We start from the raw sequence: 14,584 nt of genomic DNA, 5'->3' as shown, positions 1-14,584 counted from the left end.
TAAAATGCCAGATGCTCAAATGGATTAGAAGAGTGTCTAGCCTTTAAATCCTGTATCTGCAAAACAAAGCTGACCCAGTGACCTAAAGTAAAATTTAATAGTAAAAAATATGTATATTCAACAGCTACATATAAACCATTCAGAAAAGGAAATAAATTAAAAAAAAATCATTTGCTGAAGACCATTTGGGCCTTCACACAATGTTTGTCAGAGAATAGAAGAAGCAGAGCTGGGGAATGCCAAGAGCAAAGTCCCCCTGTTTATTCTTGGGTAAGGTTTAGCAAAGGCAGTGGAAAAGCAAGCTTCTCAGCACACCGCCAGCTAGCAATCAGGAGAAATCACCTCTGGGAGGAGTGTACAAGACATTACCTTTATGTCAATATGATCATAGCTTTCTGTTCCCACCCACAGCCACCTTACCAGAAACCAAACAGAGAACAGAAACACATCCCACACCAGCTCCAGGATAACTAGCCCTGGGGTGGTTGCCCTTCCCTCCTGACGGCTCTCAGCAAGCTTTAGCCCAGCTTCTGAAGGGTGAAAGTCTGATCTCTTCCCAAGCACAAAAGCCAATCTGCCCCCTGCACTCTCTCTAACAACGCAATTAGAGACGTGCAACCGGCACGTGTGAACAAGTCCACTGCAGCCCATTAAAAGCACATTTGGCATAAATCACCCGCTTCAATGGGAACGGAATGTTTAAATTCTGAAGAAGGAAGGCGTTAAAAAGAAATCTTTTAAATCACAAGGCTGAGGCAGCCTGCACTGAGAAGACTCACCCAGTTCCACCAACGTGCACAAGGAACATCTGAAAGGACTTCGGGCACATACACCAGGCTCCCACGGGCATGAGAAAAGCTCATATACAGCCAGCAGTGCTGAGTACTCAAAGAAAAGGGGAAAAAAAAAAAAAAAAAAAAAAAAAAAAAAAAACTCAGCCCCTCTCTTTCTCTCTCCCCCCCCTCAGCTTTTGTTAGGCACAAGGACTTGCGAAGCCTCTTGTAGGTTAAAAATTTGCCATAGTCAACTATGTTGCAATAGTGACTTATTAACGGTATTGGGAACTTTTCTCCCAGACGCCAATGCACTGACATTTTAAATGCACAAAAGCAGAAGTCAAAATTAGGGCAGACACAGTTTTAATTAAAAGCCTCTAGCAGTATCCTCCCCTGTATCAAATAAAAATGGCAGTCCTGCCAAGAGGGATGCAGCGTAAGAGCTCTATTTGAGATGGGAAAGCCCCTACAGGACTAAAAATATCTGCTGCTGTAACATTTTATCTATTTGGTGTGCAATAGGGCTCTACGAAATGAATTTCAGTGCCCCTTGTTTAACACTATAATTTGAACTGCACATAAACATTCATTGTGCATTTTGGGGGAAAAAAATATATATATACCTTCTCCCAGAGCATAACAAACGTGTCTTTTAGGAGACACAAAAGCCTTACAAAGCATACACTTCTAATTCGTGTTCCTTTCCATGAAATCCTCCCACCAAAACAGCCCAAATATTTGCAGAACAGCCTGAAAAACTTGTGAAAAGTCTCGGTACAATTAAGCTATACGAGAGGAAGACTCCAAAATTTTTGGTCAGTTTGCGAGTTGGAAGCAGGGGCAAAGGGTGGGAGCGAGGAGGGAAAAACCTGCTACTGCATTCAGCTTACCTTACACTGCTTCCTCCGAGCAAACTGCACGAAACACCCCAAAGGTCTATTGTACCACTGGCTCTGCTTCAGCCCCATCTCTCACCCATCATTCCAGTATGAGAAACACAACCCTTATCGCATCCAAAGGAAAATAAAAATCACTCAGACAAAAAGCAATCAACGTGAAGAGGCATGTAAATCAAATGGATTTGGCAGCAAACAGCGTTTCATAAAGACAAGAGATATGAATTGCTCCATTTGTGTCAGTTTGGCCAGTTATTGTTCTGACTTACTACTTTAATGACCCCAAATTAAACTGCTCAAACTGAAACAGAGAGACAGAAATCTTTAAAACACAGCCACTCTCCCCTCCCCATAGCACTCTTAACAATAAGCAATATTACCATGGTACTATCGTCCCTAAATCATAAATACATCGCCCCCATTAAAAATTAACTGAAAGCGTTATGAATTTAGCACTGACCTTACAAAAAGCCGCATTTACTCCTCTTGGCTAGAAACCATTAACAGTTCGGGCAAAATCCTTTTATGTGCTGCTCCAGCTCGCTCATTCAAGCCTTCCATTACCACACTCCATTGCAGATAATTGCAGCCAGCACACGCTCCCCTGCTTGTGCCGGTTCCCAACCCAGCACGGATAATCACATTCCAGCGGGGAGTGAACAGATGGCAGCCTCCATGGTAACCAGTCCTTCCCAGCTAGTGGGAGCACTGGGAGACTACCGGGGAGCGGGCAACAAGCGCTCTTTGTGCTTCAGCCTCGCAGACCCGTCAGGAAGGGAGAGCCAGCTTGCAGCGCTCACTGGGCATGCCTAGCAGGTGCCCTGCCTTTGCGAGCAGGCACCGAGCACCTTAACAAAGCTCTCCACCAGGTTTAACCTTGACGCTGCCTGGGCCCATGCCACGCCAGGGAATAAGGGGCGTAAAGCACAGGCTAAAATGGAGGCGGGGATAGCAAGGATTTTCATGTGTTTTTAACGCACAGAAGGGTTCAAAGAAATTAGCTGGGGGCTGTTTTCCCCTTAACAAGATTATTTTCTGAAAGAAGGTTTATTTCCCCTGAGTGGGAGCCTCCTGGACCCCGCAACAGCACTCCCAGAGCATTCTACAAACTCCCAGTTTGGGTTTTAGTCACCAAGAATTGACCAATTCCTTGTTTTTGATCTCACGGCTTCTGAGGTTTATCTGCTCCTGCATCTGCCAAGGTTGATGCTGATTCAGCAGGCAGAAGCCGCTGTTTCTCTGCATCCAGGCTGTCGGCGGGGGTGTGGCTGGAAAAGCTTTATTTATTTATTTAGCATCAAAGCTGTACCTGAAACCACAGCTCTCACCGGACCAGATCTTGTGCCGCTACGCACTCCAGCAGTGGTGTGCACCAACTCAGCACGCAGCCCTATTCCCACACCCCTCCTCTGGGGAGGAGAAGGAAGTGGGTTTTCAAGACCAACCAGCAGCAATCCTGTCCATGAAGTGAGAACAGCTACAAAAGAAAATAAGTTTTACATGCCTACGAATTGTACAGGACCTCATCCCAAAATATTTAAGGTCCTACTCCTGGATGTGAGAAGCACACAGTGCAGTACCCCATGGACCCATGGACTGAACGTGCTGATATTCAACTTTCCTCTCCCTCACTCTCGAAGCCATGCAAGGCGTATGACTAACAGTGCGTCAAAAGTCTGTGGGTAACTTTATTTAAAACTGAACCAAATTTGGACTTTGTGTTCCTACATGCTAACTTAGGTCTGGCAAGTTACTCTTTTGAGGAAGGGAAAATGGTTTCCTTTTCTCCCTTAATGGCACCTTTGACCTTGTAGCTGGTCCTGCAAGGCAGCACTGGTTCCTACAGAAGGATGCAAACTTCTGCACCAGAACCCACCATCACAGAGAAGCTCATCTGTTCCCGTGACTCCAAGCAGAGGTCAATTTTCTTCCCCCCTTAAACTTTCAGTTTCCCTCTACCTCACTGTGTAAGGAAGGCAGTTTTGTTTCACAAGTGCAGTTAAGTTTTTCTTACACTGATAAGAGACCCCATTATTACACAGCTAGCGCTGGAAGCCTCTCCAACAACCGTGGCCAGAGCCCCACCAGTGAGGTGCTATACGTACCCGTGAGGCCATCCCCACAGCCGAGAGGAGCCTGGCAGTCAAACAGCACCCAGCCTTGGGAAGGGACTCACACCCCTCACAGGTGACAGACAAGGAAGAAAACCCGGGTCTGCCAGCTCCCACCCCAGGGCTATCAGATCATTGTGCCTCACACCGCTCCTTCCCACCCGCTGCTCCCACCTCCTCCTGGCACCACGGTGTGTGCTCCAGGCTGTGCATGTCACTTTTCATTTACTCTCACGTTGTTGAAGATGGAAGAAAAACCTCTCAACGCATTTTCTGCTCCTAAATAAGCCATTTTTACATCACCAAAAAACGTCTTGATCAAGTATGAGCACCAATCCTACTCATTCACTGCCAACAAAGGTAAAATAATGTAAGGAAGGAAGCCAATTTCCTCTTTAACATTTGGCAAATGTTTTTATTATAAACTTTTCAGTGTTTAAGCATTATGAAACATATGACATTCCTTGCTTTTTCTCTTAAAAGTAAAGAACATGGCTCAAAAAAGGATTTTTTTTTATTTGTCTATTTTATGTATTTATGCATTTCTGGAACAAAAAATGTAGCAATTTCAGTTCTTGGCAAACACACTGACTTCAAAATTCCTTCAGGAGAGACCTCCTGCAAAGTTTTTTGTTTGTTTGTTTGTTGTTCTGTTTTGTTGTTTTTTTTTGTTTTTTTTTTAGATTTATGTTAATTCTGACTGCTTTTAAAAAAAAAAAAAAAAAGTAGTTACTGAAATACAGCAAACAACTTGGGCATCAGAAAACCCATTCCAGACACTGACATAATTCCTCAAGCTGTACTCATACAAGTACTAGATGTACTCACCACAGGAGGACTGCTAGCAGAATAAAGGGCAACAGCAGTCCATATCCAACTTTTTATTATTATTATTATTATTAAGTCTAATTTTAACCAGTTTTAACAAGCTACACACAATACTGATCACAAAAAGGGGTAATAGGGTGCACTACAAATCTTGGCAGAAGCAATATGTAAATTACATGCAACAACATTAAAAAATAATCCTCTATATATTTGACAAAAATTTAAACTGCTTGAAATAGAGAGAAGAAAACAGCACATTCAAAATGCTTTTGAGGAGAGATGGAGGAGGGAAAGCAAACATACCCATCTCCCTTTATTCTTTAGCCCCATTTGGGCCAGAGTTTAGTAAGAAATTGGTTAGTCAGAAGGTGTCAACAAAAAATGAGCAACATATTGACATCCTGTGTCCTGAATTTATTTCATTGAAGGGAATACCATAAAGCGAGTGTCTTTTATAATGATGATGCCATGTACGCTTCAGCTTTTTCCAGTCCCAGATGCTATCTGATAGATGGAAACTTTGGTATTTTACTGAAGTTGACTGAGACTCAAACTGGATTTTAGAACTGTATGTTATTTAAATAGTTTTTTTTTTTTTTTTTTTTTTTGACTGCTGAAAACCTATCAATCCAAAATCAATCATATGAGTTTAGAACAACGCGTGTTATTAACCTGAGAAAAATGTTAACAGGTGTTAGTCTTCATTTCCTGTGTAAGATCTAAAGTTGTATTTATAAATCCAACCACTGCATTTGGGTAACCAACAACAGGTCTCACATGTGCATGGTTTTGAACTTTTGCCCATTTCTCATACCTGTTTTCACAGTTGTACTAAAACCACCCTATAAGCCCTGGCAGTGGTATCAAGTGTAAGTTAGTGCCCAAGATAAAACACTACAATAGACCATTGACATGTTCTGTTACAGGATCACCTGTTTCTGAAAAGAAAGATACTTTTTAACTCTTCAATGTGAACTTATTTTTATAATTAAAGTTCTAAACAGAGGGATACAGCTGTACATCTCATGAACATTTGTACCACTGGTGAAAAAAAAAACAAACAAAACACACACACAAAAAAAACACAAATTAACCAACATACCAGAATGTAACATATAACTTTAAAAGTCATAAGGATACTTTAAATTCTCACACTTGCTTCAAAAGAGGAGGAATATCTTTTGTGAAAAAACTAAGTGCTATAGTAAGCACTAAGTCTGGTATATTACCGTTATGAGTAATAGCTTCAACATAACATATATATATTTATTTTAACTTGACAGCATCTGGTATTGAGGAAGTTCACTTTAAGGATGTCTAACTTTTTAAGAGTATAAAAAAAATTTTTGTGTAAGCAATTGTAAGGGCCAAAATTCACAGTTTTCTTTTTACTCATCTACAATATAAAAACTTCCAACATTCAGCATTTTTGGTGATCAGCATAGAAGGGGTAAGGCTCCCACGCTGGTTCTTTAAGATCCCTTTGTGCAACACTTATGCTCTTCCAGTCCTATCTCAATTGGTTCTCTTCCCAAATTGTAAACTACTGTACTTTGCAGAAGAAAAGCAATGAATTTAACTCTGCTGACAACAAGTACTTTCTCCACAGCACCTCTACAGATATAAAGCAAATACAGACCTCACATCTGGGTGGGCTTTCTCCCCTTACTTCTCAAGTGTTTCAGGACCCCATGGTTTCCAGTCAGCACATGCTTCCTCAAAGTCACAAAAGCAGCAAGACTACTGAGTTTCCTCTTTTCCCACACCGTGCTCAACAGGCTTGGAGCTGCACATGTTAGAGAAGAGAGAAGCAGCAGCAACTGTTTTTGTTGTTGTCGTTAAGACCACTATTTGATTAAGTGTTTTAAGTGATAAACATTTCCCTTCCAAACTGTTGCTTCTAATAAAAGCAGGATTCACAATAGGAAGACAAGCTAACTCCTTCTCACCAGTTCAATGACATGGACTGTCTCCATGGAAGTCCCTGGAAGTCTTCAAAAGACATTTAGATGTAGAGCTTAGGGATATGGTTTAGTGGGGACTGTTAGCGTTAGGTCAGAGGTTGGACTCGATGATCTTGAGGTCTCTTCCAACCTAGAAATTCTGTGATTCTGTGATTCTGTGATTCAGTCGCTGCAGCAAATCATTCTTCCAAAGGTTAGGACAGCTGTTTATGTGGATGTTTATTTTTGGCAGCTATCATTAAAGGACAACAAAGAAACAAGGACAGAGCTCACACTAGGCCATCTTAGTGACCCACAAGCATTTGTAATACAAGTCTGAAAGTTACCATTCCTTCACAGCTGTCCTACAGCACAGCTTTCAACTTAGAATTTTTAAAATTTTTTTTTTAAAGGAAGAAGGAAAGTCATGACTTCCACTGTTATGTCTCCAAACACGTAAGAGCAGTACCAACCCAATACACTGAAACAGTTAGTCCATTAGCTGCAAGTACTTCAGTTTCCGAATACTTTAAGGCACCTCTTCCACTGAGCTGTATCAGTTGTGTCTTCAAGTTAGTAATATGTCTGTAGGGAAAGATGTTGGCTTTTTTCTTCAAAACCAACAGCAAATCATATCTATAGATATGATGCATAGAATGCCAATTAAAAAAAAAATAATTAAAAAAATCAATCAAAAAAAATCCACTTGCCAACCCAAAGGTCTGAGATTAGAACAACTTCTTGGAAATTGCTAAGCACAAAGCAACAGCTACAGTTACTTTAATAAGTTTGGTTTTGTAAACAGTGATTATTTTTAATATTAGCAGTACAAAGCACTGCAATCAGTGTTTTTAAGAAGAACATACAATAGAACAGCCTCCCTGAAGAGGACACAGCAACTCAGGCCTAGCTCACAGAAGGCATGAGACAGCTCATACTGGGGGTACCCAGAAGCAAGAAAGAGGTCTGGAGCTGGTTTTGCAAGATGTGCATGAACAGAGGGAAAAGGGACAGCCAACATCAAGGGGCTTACATTGCAACAACAGAATAAACTGACACAAACACTTTTCAATCCATCTGCATTCAAAAAAAAAAAAAAAAAAAAAAAGCAAGAAGAATGACAAAAGCAGCACCGGATTTTTGCTGAAAACTCAGTTTATCAAGGTAAGACAATTCAATTTGGTGTCTGGAAGGGTCCAACAATAGGGCATAACAACCAGCAGACGTGCCTGATTATTTCTGCAATTGCACAAAGCGTTTCCATGGAAAAGCAGCAGCCTTCTAGTTTGACACATTCAGCGTCTGACAGCTGAGCCAGACAAAGCTGAGACATGCAAGGCTCAAAGAGAGATCACAGGCGGCTCTTTGGACAGGGTTCTGAGCAACGCGGGACTAAAACCAGCTCTGGGGGAGCAGCTGACCCCAGGGCTCTGCCCTGTGCTCTTTATTTACCAGTTAAGATCCCAGTGAAAGCAGAACAGACATGCACATGGGTGGGAAACACGGCCATGGGACCTTCCTCTCTCCGTAGGCTTTACTGAAAAGCTTCTGAGAAGCCTGGATGGGAACCAGAGGACAGCTGGGTTGCTGTGGCTTGGAGAAGTCCCACCAAAACTCATTCTTGTTCTTTAGAAATTAAACTTCGGAAGAAAGTAAGTTGTTGTAACTGCAGAACTTCAGCTGGTGCTTTACAGAGGCAACCTGAGGTACAGCTGGAGCAGCGGTGCTCGAGCTGCACTAAATATTACCTCAGCACCCTCATGCTTTAGCCCATTACAGGTGGCTAACCCATTAGTGGCAAAGAACCCAGGGAAACAAAATATCTTAAAATGCATTTAGCAGACACATTCATATAATACACTTTCATTCCATTCAAATTCCTCTCCAAACTCACTGATCTGTCACAGGCTTCTAAGATTGAGAAACACCTGTGCTAGATCCAACACAAACAGTTCTCTGAGCCGTCCACAGCAGTCCTCTGACAAAGCGCCAGATCAGTTTTACAAAAACACCTTCCTTTTCCCTCGCCTGAAGCTCCTCCAGCAGGTCAACAGATCAGGCAGCTGCCTAGGAAACCCACTGTGGTACTTACACTGTGGTAGAGAACGTCCTGAGTCTCCTGTCCCATCCCAACCCACAGGGAGCAGTTCCACTGCCAGTGCAAGGAAAACCAGCAGTGCAGGATTTACTGGTAGTTGCCACAGCACTGAATGCCAAAAATTCCACCCACATCCCATACCAGCTTACACTAGTGAGTTAGGTTTTTTTTAAACAACCCTGCTTTACAGTACTGCTTAGGCTGACAGCAACTACACATTACACTGCAGGCACCCAAAATATTCCTGTGGTTTTATTTTGTATGTGTGTCAATGGCTCAAAGCTCCCAATGCAGTCTACCCCTTCCCAAAAGGATGGGCAACCAACTCTGCAGCTGAAAAAGAAGTGAAGGTTTTGGCAGAGACTGCATTATGAATACTAGGGGTCTAGATCACTGATGGGGTTTCCATCCAGGTGGACCCACAATAGATGTAGAGCATTAGAGGCATACAGCAAGAAAACACAGGTCGTCTCTTTCAGATTATTTTCAATATAAGTAATAGGTTTAGTATAGCTTACTCTTGTACAGCATTTTGCTTGCAGCAAGGATATCATGGAGATTTATATTTTTACTACTGACATATAGTACAACAAAGAGGGAGCGACAGCTTTCAGGGATTTTATTCTTTTGTTACAATGTAGGGGAAAAAAGGATATTGGCACACAGGTCACTCCAATACCTTGAAAGATCTAGATTTTTTATAGTTTGTCATTAATGCAAAAGTTCTTAGTAAACATAAGGATACAGAAAAATATTTAAACATCATCAATCAAGATGTACATATAAAGAAAGATTCCAAACCACCTATACATTACAAGAAATTAATAGTGACTGATACAGATACATACAGAACAGAACTAATTAACTGAACTTGCACACTAAAAAAAAATTTTGGAATCAAAATTTTTTAGTTCATAAGATTTATTTACTGTCTTCACTATAAACACTGATGAGCTCATTGAGTCAAAAGACCATGCACTACAAAGAGGGATGAATATTTAACAGTATCTCTATGTCCCTCAAGTAATACAAGATAGTGCAAATGTTGTGTATATATATCTATGCATATACATTATATATGTACTCTACAGTGAAATGCTCTTTATTCAATCTATGTTTACATTTTAAACAGCTAGAATATAGGCATACCAGTAGATACAAGTATTACCTTAATTTCAGGTTTGAGAGAAGAGACTACTTGGTGATGCACTGCTAGCTAATGATGTGGGTGGGCTGAAGTGGCATTCATCCCTCCTTCCCACACCCACATCAAACATCACTTATCCCAGACTGCATGTGACAAAAAAATAGGAAGAAAAAAGCAGAAAAGTGACAGAAAATAGGCTCAAATTCGAACAGAAACCCATCGTGTGCTGTGAGGAAGGTCACGAGGTTCTACTTCTCACTGCAGTGATAGCTGCCTTTGATCAGTGCTCTCATGTTCTGCTTCTGCTGCTGCTTATCCATGCAATGAGAGGTCAATTCAGAGCAAGTGCCCCAGTTTTCAAAACCCTCGGACACTGACAGATTACTTCTCCTTCCTCAGTGACAGTGACAAACAAGCATTCTTCTTGTCATTAGCAGAAAAACTACATCTAGACTACAGAACTCACTCCTGCAAGAAGAATCTTGATCACAGGCTAGAACAGATCCTATTTGACTCCTGCTGACCTATAATGCTTTAAAAGAGATCCAATATCACCTACAGGCCAGGGTGAGAAAGCTACATATATCTTTATTTTCAGATATTTCAGAGACTATCCCCTAAGTCAGTAATTCACATCAAAAAGGGTGAGCTATTAAAAATAAAAAGGCAAAAAGAGAAGTCTACTTACAGCTACCCATGCCTTATATTGAAACGCCATTACCATGAACAGAATTCCACACAATCCAATGTTTTTGTGCAAGTAACTCTGCCTTTCTAGGAGGCAGTCTTTAAACTGGGCTTAGAACAAGCATTATCAACTCATTATATAAAAAAGGAAGTTTTGGATTTCATAACTCACCAACATATCTCAGGAAACACGCAACAAGAAATATTTCAACACATACTAACAGACTAACAGTAGATTGTGCGAGTGGGCACATAAGTCAGAGCAAATGTTTCTTTAAAAAGAAATAAAAATCCTTACAGGTTAAAATTCACTTATCTCGGTACTGCCAATAAGGAGAATCCTATAGCTATGTTCTATCCCACATTACCTAAGCTATAGTCTAATTGCATCTTGAAGAGTTTAAGAGCCCTCATTTACTAAGAAAATGATGGACAACTCTGGCTATGCAAAATGACTGTCACTCAATCTGTAAGGGGTTCTGTGTTTTAGATTGTGAAGAACTATAAACACCCGAATAAATACAGAGAAAGGATTTGTATAAGCTGCTTCCACTTACAGTCTCACTACTGTTGTCATAGTAGTATCATGTCTAGCAGGAAGTTATTATCTTTCAGTATCAGAAAACTCATAAATATGACAATCACGTAAGTTGCATTTGGTGCTCTTTCATTTTTCATTCCAGGCCCAGCCAGCATGGTTTTGGGCAAATGCTGCCTGACCAACCTCATCTCCTTCTACAGCCAGGTAACACTCCTGGTGGATGAGGAAAAGCCTATTGATGTAATCTACCTAGGCTTTTGTCAGTCTCCCACAGTATTCGTCTAGAGAAGCTGGCAGCCCATGGCTTGGACGGGTACAGGCTTTACTGGGTTAAAAACTGGCTTGATGGCTGGGCCAGGGGAGTAGTGGTGAATGGAGTGAAATCCAGCTGGCAACCAGTCACCAGTGGTGTTGTCCAGGGGTTGGTCTTGGGGCTCATCCTCTTTAATATCTTTACTGATGATTTGGATGAGGGAATTGAGTGCACCCTCAGTAAGTCTGCAGATGACACCAAGTTGGTGGGGAGTGTCAATCTGCCAGAGAGTAGGAAGACCCAGCAGAGGGACCTGGACAGGTTGGGTCAATGGGCAGAGGCCAATGGGATGAGGTTCAACATGGCTAAGTGCCGGGTCCCGCGCTTTGGCCACAACAACCCCATGCAATGCTACAGGCTTGGGGCAGAGTGGCTCGAAAGCTGTGCAGAGTAAAAGGATCTGGGGGTGCTAGACAATACTCACCTGAACATGAGCCGGCAGTGGGCCCAGGTGGCTAAGAAGGCCAATGGCATCCTGGCTTGTATCAGGAACAGAGTAGCCAGCAGGACCAGGGAAGTCATTGTCCCTCTGTACTCTGCCCTGGTGAGGCCGAGTACTGTGTTCAGCTTTGGGCCCCTCAGTACAAGGAGGACATCGAGGCCCTGGAATGTGCCCAGAGAAGGGCTACAAAGCTGGTGAAGGGCCTGAAACACAAGTCCTGCCTGTGAGGAGTGGCTGAGGGAACTGGGGTTGTTTAGTCTGGAGAAGAGGAGGCTCAGAGGAGATGTTATTGCTCTCTACAACCTGAAAGGAAGTTGTGGGGAGCTGGGGGTTGGTCTCTTCTCACAAATAACTAGGAGTAGAGGGAATGGCCTCAAGTTGCACCAGGGGAGGTTTTACTGTACAGTAAAGAAGAGAACCAAATGGATAAAAGTTTGCAAAAAGGAATTCCTCCCTACATGCTAAGGGTCCCCACAGACAGAGCACGTCAGAAAAGGCTGACATCAGAAGACTCTATTAACATCCACTAGAGTACCATCTCCTCAAATTTGTTTTTGAAAACAGAAAGAACTATCAGCTAAAACAATATACTGAGCATGTGCCTACTGCGCTATTGCTCTATGAAGTATGAAAACTTGGATTTCAGAAAATTGTCATTTTATGATCAGCACATAAGATAGCTAAGGAAATACATGAATGGATGAAATTTTAGGAGACTACAGAATCCAGTGCTTAGTCCTGAAGCACACTAAGTATGCTTAGCCCATTCCAGGAAGATAGCTATGACAACACTACATCATCACATGCATACACTATACCTACTTCAGTCTAACAGAAGAGAAACAATAACACAGTGCAGCTAGACAGTTCAGCTGATGAATTTGTGAACTGTCTATTAACAGGCCTTCACTAAGAAAGCTATCTGATGGTACTAACAGAAGTCAACCATTTTCTCCTGCTACTGGCTGAGCTAAGATCCTCAGCATTCCTAGACAAATTGGAGTTTAACATCACCATCTCCAACACCATCCACTATTTCACCCAGAAACCCTCCTAACCTTCAAGCCCTGTAGCTAGTCATTAAAAGTTCTGTATGAATTACAGCCATGGTTTTGGTCATGTTTGTTCTACTAATCTCCTCCTACTTTAACAGCAGACAGTGAATTTTTATATTCTATTTCTTCCTGCAATTTCAGGTTATAGAAAGAAGTTGTATCTGAACAGAAATTAAAGAAACCATCATAAAATTCTGCTTTTTGTTTTGCAGGGTTACATTTGATTTAAGCACTGTAATGATTAAGAGTGATTGCTATCATCAACAAAAGGAGTGACAGTCTACAAAGAGCACTTGTTCATCCAGACCATGATTACCTAGAATATAACAGCATTATATCATATGTTACACTGCCATATATTTTAACTTTTATTATTTTATAGAAGGCTTAATATAACTTTAAAAAAATAATAATGATTAAGGCTGCACCCTATAACAGCAATTTTTCTGTCTTTTCCTATTTCTGTTGCTTCAGTAGATCATCATAATCTAATTTTAAGGTAATCCCATACTATGATGGTATACAGTATAGAGAAATCTCTCATCTAACAAGTTTCAGATTGAGTTATTAATCAGTCAATCTATTCTGTAACAAGTAAAGACTAATAAATTGTCATGTTCATACCTGGAAGCTACAGAACTGACAGAGAGGAGACCCCAGAATAGATTTTTAGTTCAGTCTTACATGACTGAAAGCAAGTAATCTCCAAAATGCATCAACTCCTCAATTCAGAGGAAGATTTAGCAAATCCAAATTTAAGACAGAGTCAGACCAGAGGCATCTACATTTGGGATTTATCAAAAGTGATGCTAAAAATGGACATAAATACTTCATTTGACTTCACATAATTTAGAAGCAGTGGGAGACACTGCCAAACTGACCATAAGTGTGTTCCCCTGCACATAATATACATTCTATGCATTTGCCACCTTCCTATAAAGCTGCAGCTGGCAGAAACACCTCTGTTGCTCACTGACTGGAGAGAGAGACTACTCAATATTTTATTTTGAAAAGGAAAATGCAACTATTTTGTTGCATTTTTGTTGCATGTTACCAAGAACTCAGGAAATGCTAAAGAAATAGCTGAAAGACTCCAACCATAGTTATTTAGACTATGAGGACATCATAAACCACAAGAAGCCATACTGTCTTCCTCAGAAATCTCTAGAGATTTGAGGGATTACATTGTTTAGATTTGGGAGCAGAAAGATCTGAGAAGTTCTCTCAGGGATACACAGTAAGTCTACATAAGTGCAGTACACGATGGTAAACATCCTTGCTATTTTCCCTTCCCCCTTCAACAGCATACATCTTCACTTAATATTGAAGCTAAAGCGTGCTAAGGAACTGTATTTTAGGAAGACTACCAAATGCTAACCAAAAACAAGCAAAAACGGTGGGAGCGTTCAGAGGATTGTTTCCACATTCACACCATAGTCTCTCCCATTTCCAGAGACAGAACAATAGCCAAATTTAATTATATTCAATAAGTTTTTTTTTGTTTGGTTGGTTGGTTGTTTTTTTTTTTTTTTTTTTTTTTTAATAAGCAACCAAGATGAATGAATATTCCCCTTTTCTTCGCTTTACACACTACTTCACAACTAGGAGACAAGGTACCCTGGAAATAGTGGCTTGGCAGAATTTTAGACTCATCTACTCAGCATCCAATTTCAGTAGAATAGCCAATAAGAAGAAAAAAAAAAAAAAAAACAAAAAAAAACACACAAATTTCTGGTAACAAATGAAC

General features: G+C 41.0%; 1 protein-coding gene across 21 annotated transcripts in view; it reads right to left on the bottom strand.

Annotated features, from left to right (window-relative positions):
- Window positions 1-14,584, bottom strand: part of LOC311433677 (protein bicaudal D homolog 1) — a 294,907-nt gene that overhangs the window by 65,773 nt on the left and 214,550 nt on the right. For 2 of the 21 annotated variants that reach the window (XM_084513075.1, XM_084513078.1), the window contains exon 1: window positions 2,133-2,451. The exons of 16 other annotated variants lie outside the window; for them this stretch is intronic. Coding sequence is in view for 1 of the 5 variants with exons in the window: in XM_084513070.1 (XP_084369196.1) it covers window positions 10,488-10,497 (10 nt within the window). In the remaining 4 variants the exon portion in view is untranslated. Of the gene's footprint in view, window positions 1-779; window positions 801-2,132; window positions 2,452-8,646; window positions 8,709-10,487; window positions 10,575-14,584 lie in introns of those variants that run through there. 3 more of the 21 variants (XM_084513070.1, XM_084513076.1, XM_084513077.1) reach the window with 3 other exon arrangements.

Source organism: Aythya ferina (assembly GCF_964211825.1).
Source record: "Aythya ferina genome assembly, chromosome: 1".
NCBI lineage: Eukaryota > Metazoa > Chordata > Aves > Anseriformes > Anatidae > Aythya > Aythya ferina.
The sequence above is the reverse complement of the archived record's forward strand: the minus strand, read 5'-3'. Positions and strand labels throughout refer to the sequence as shown.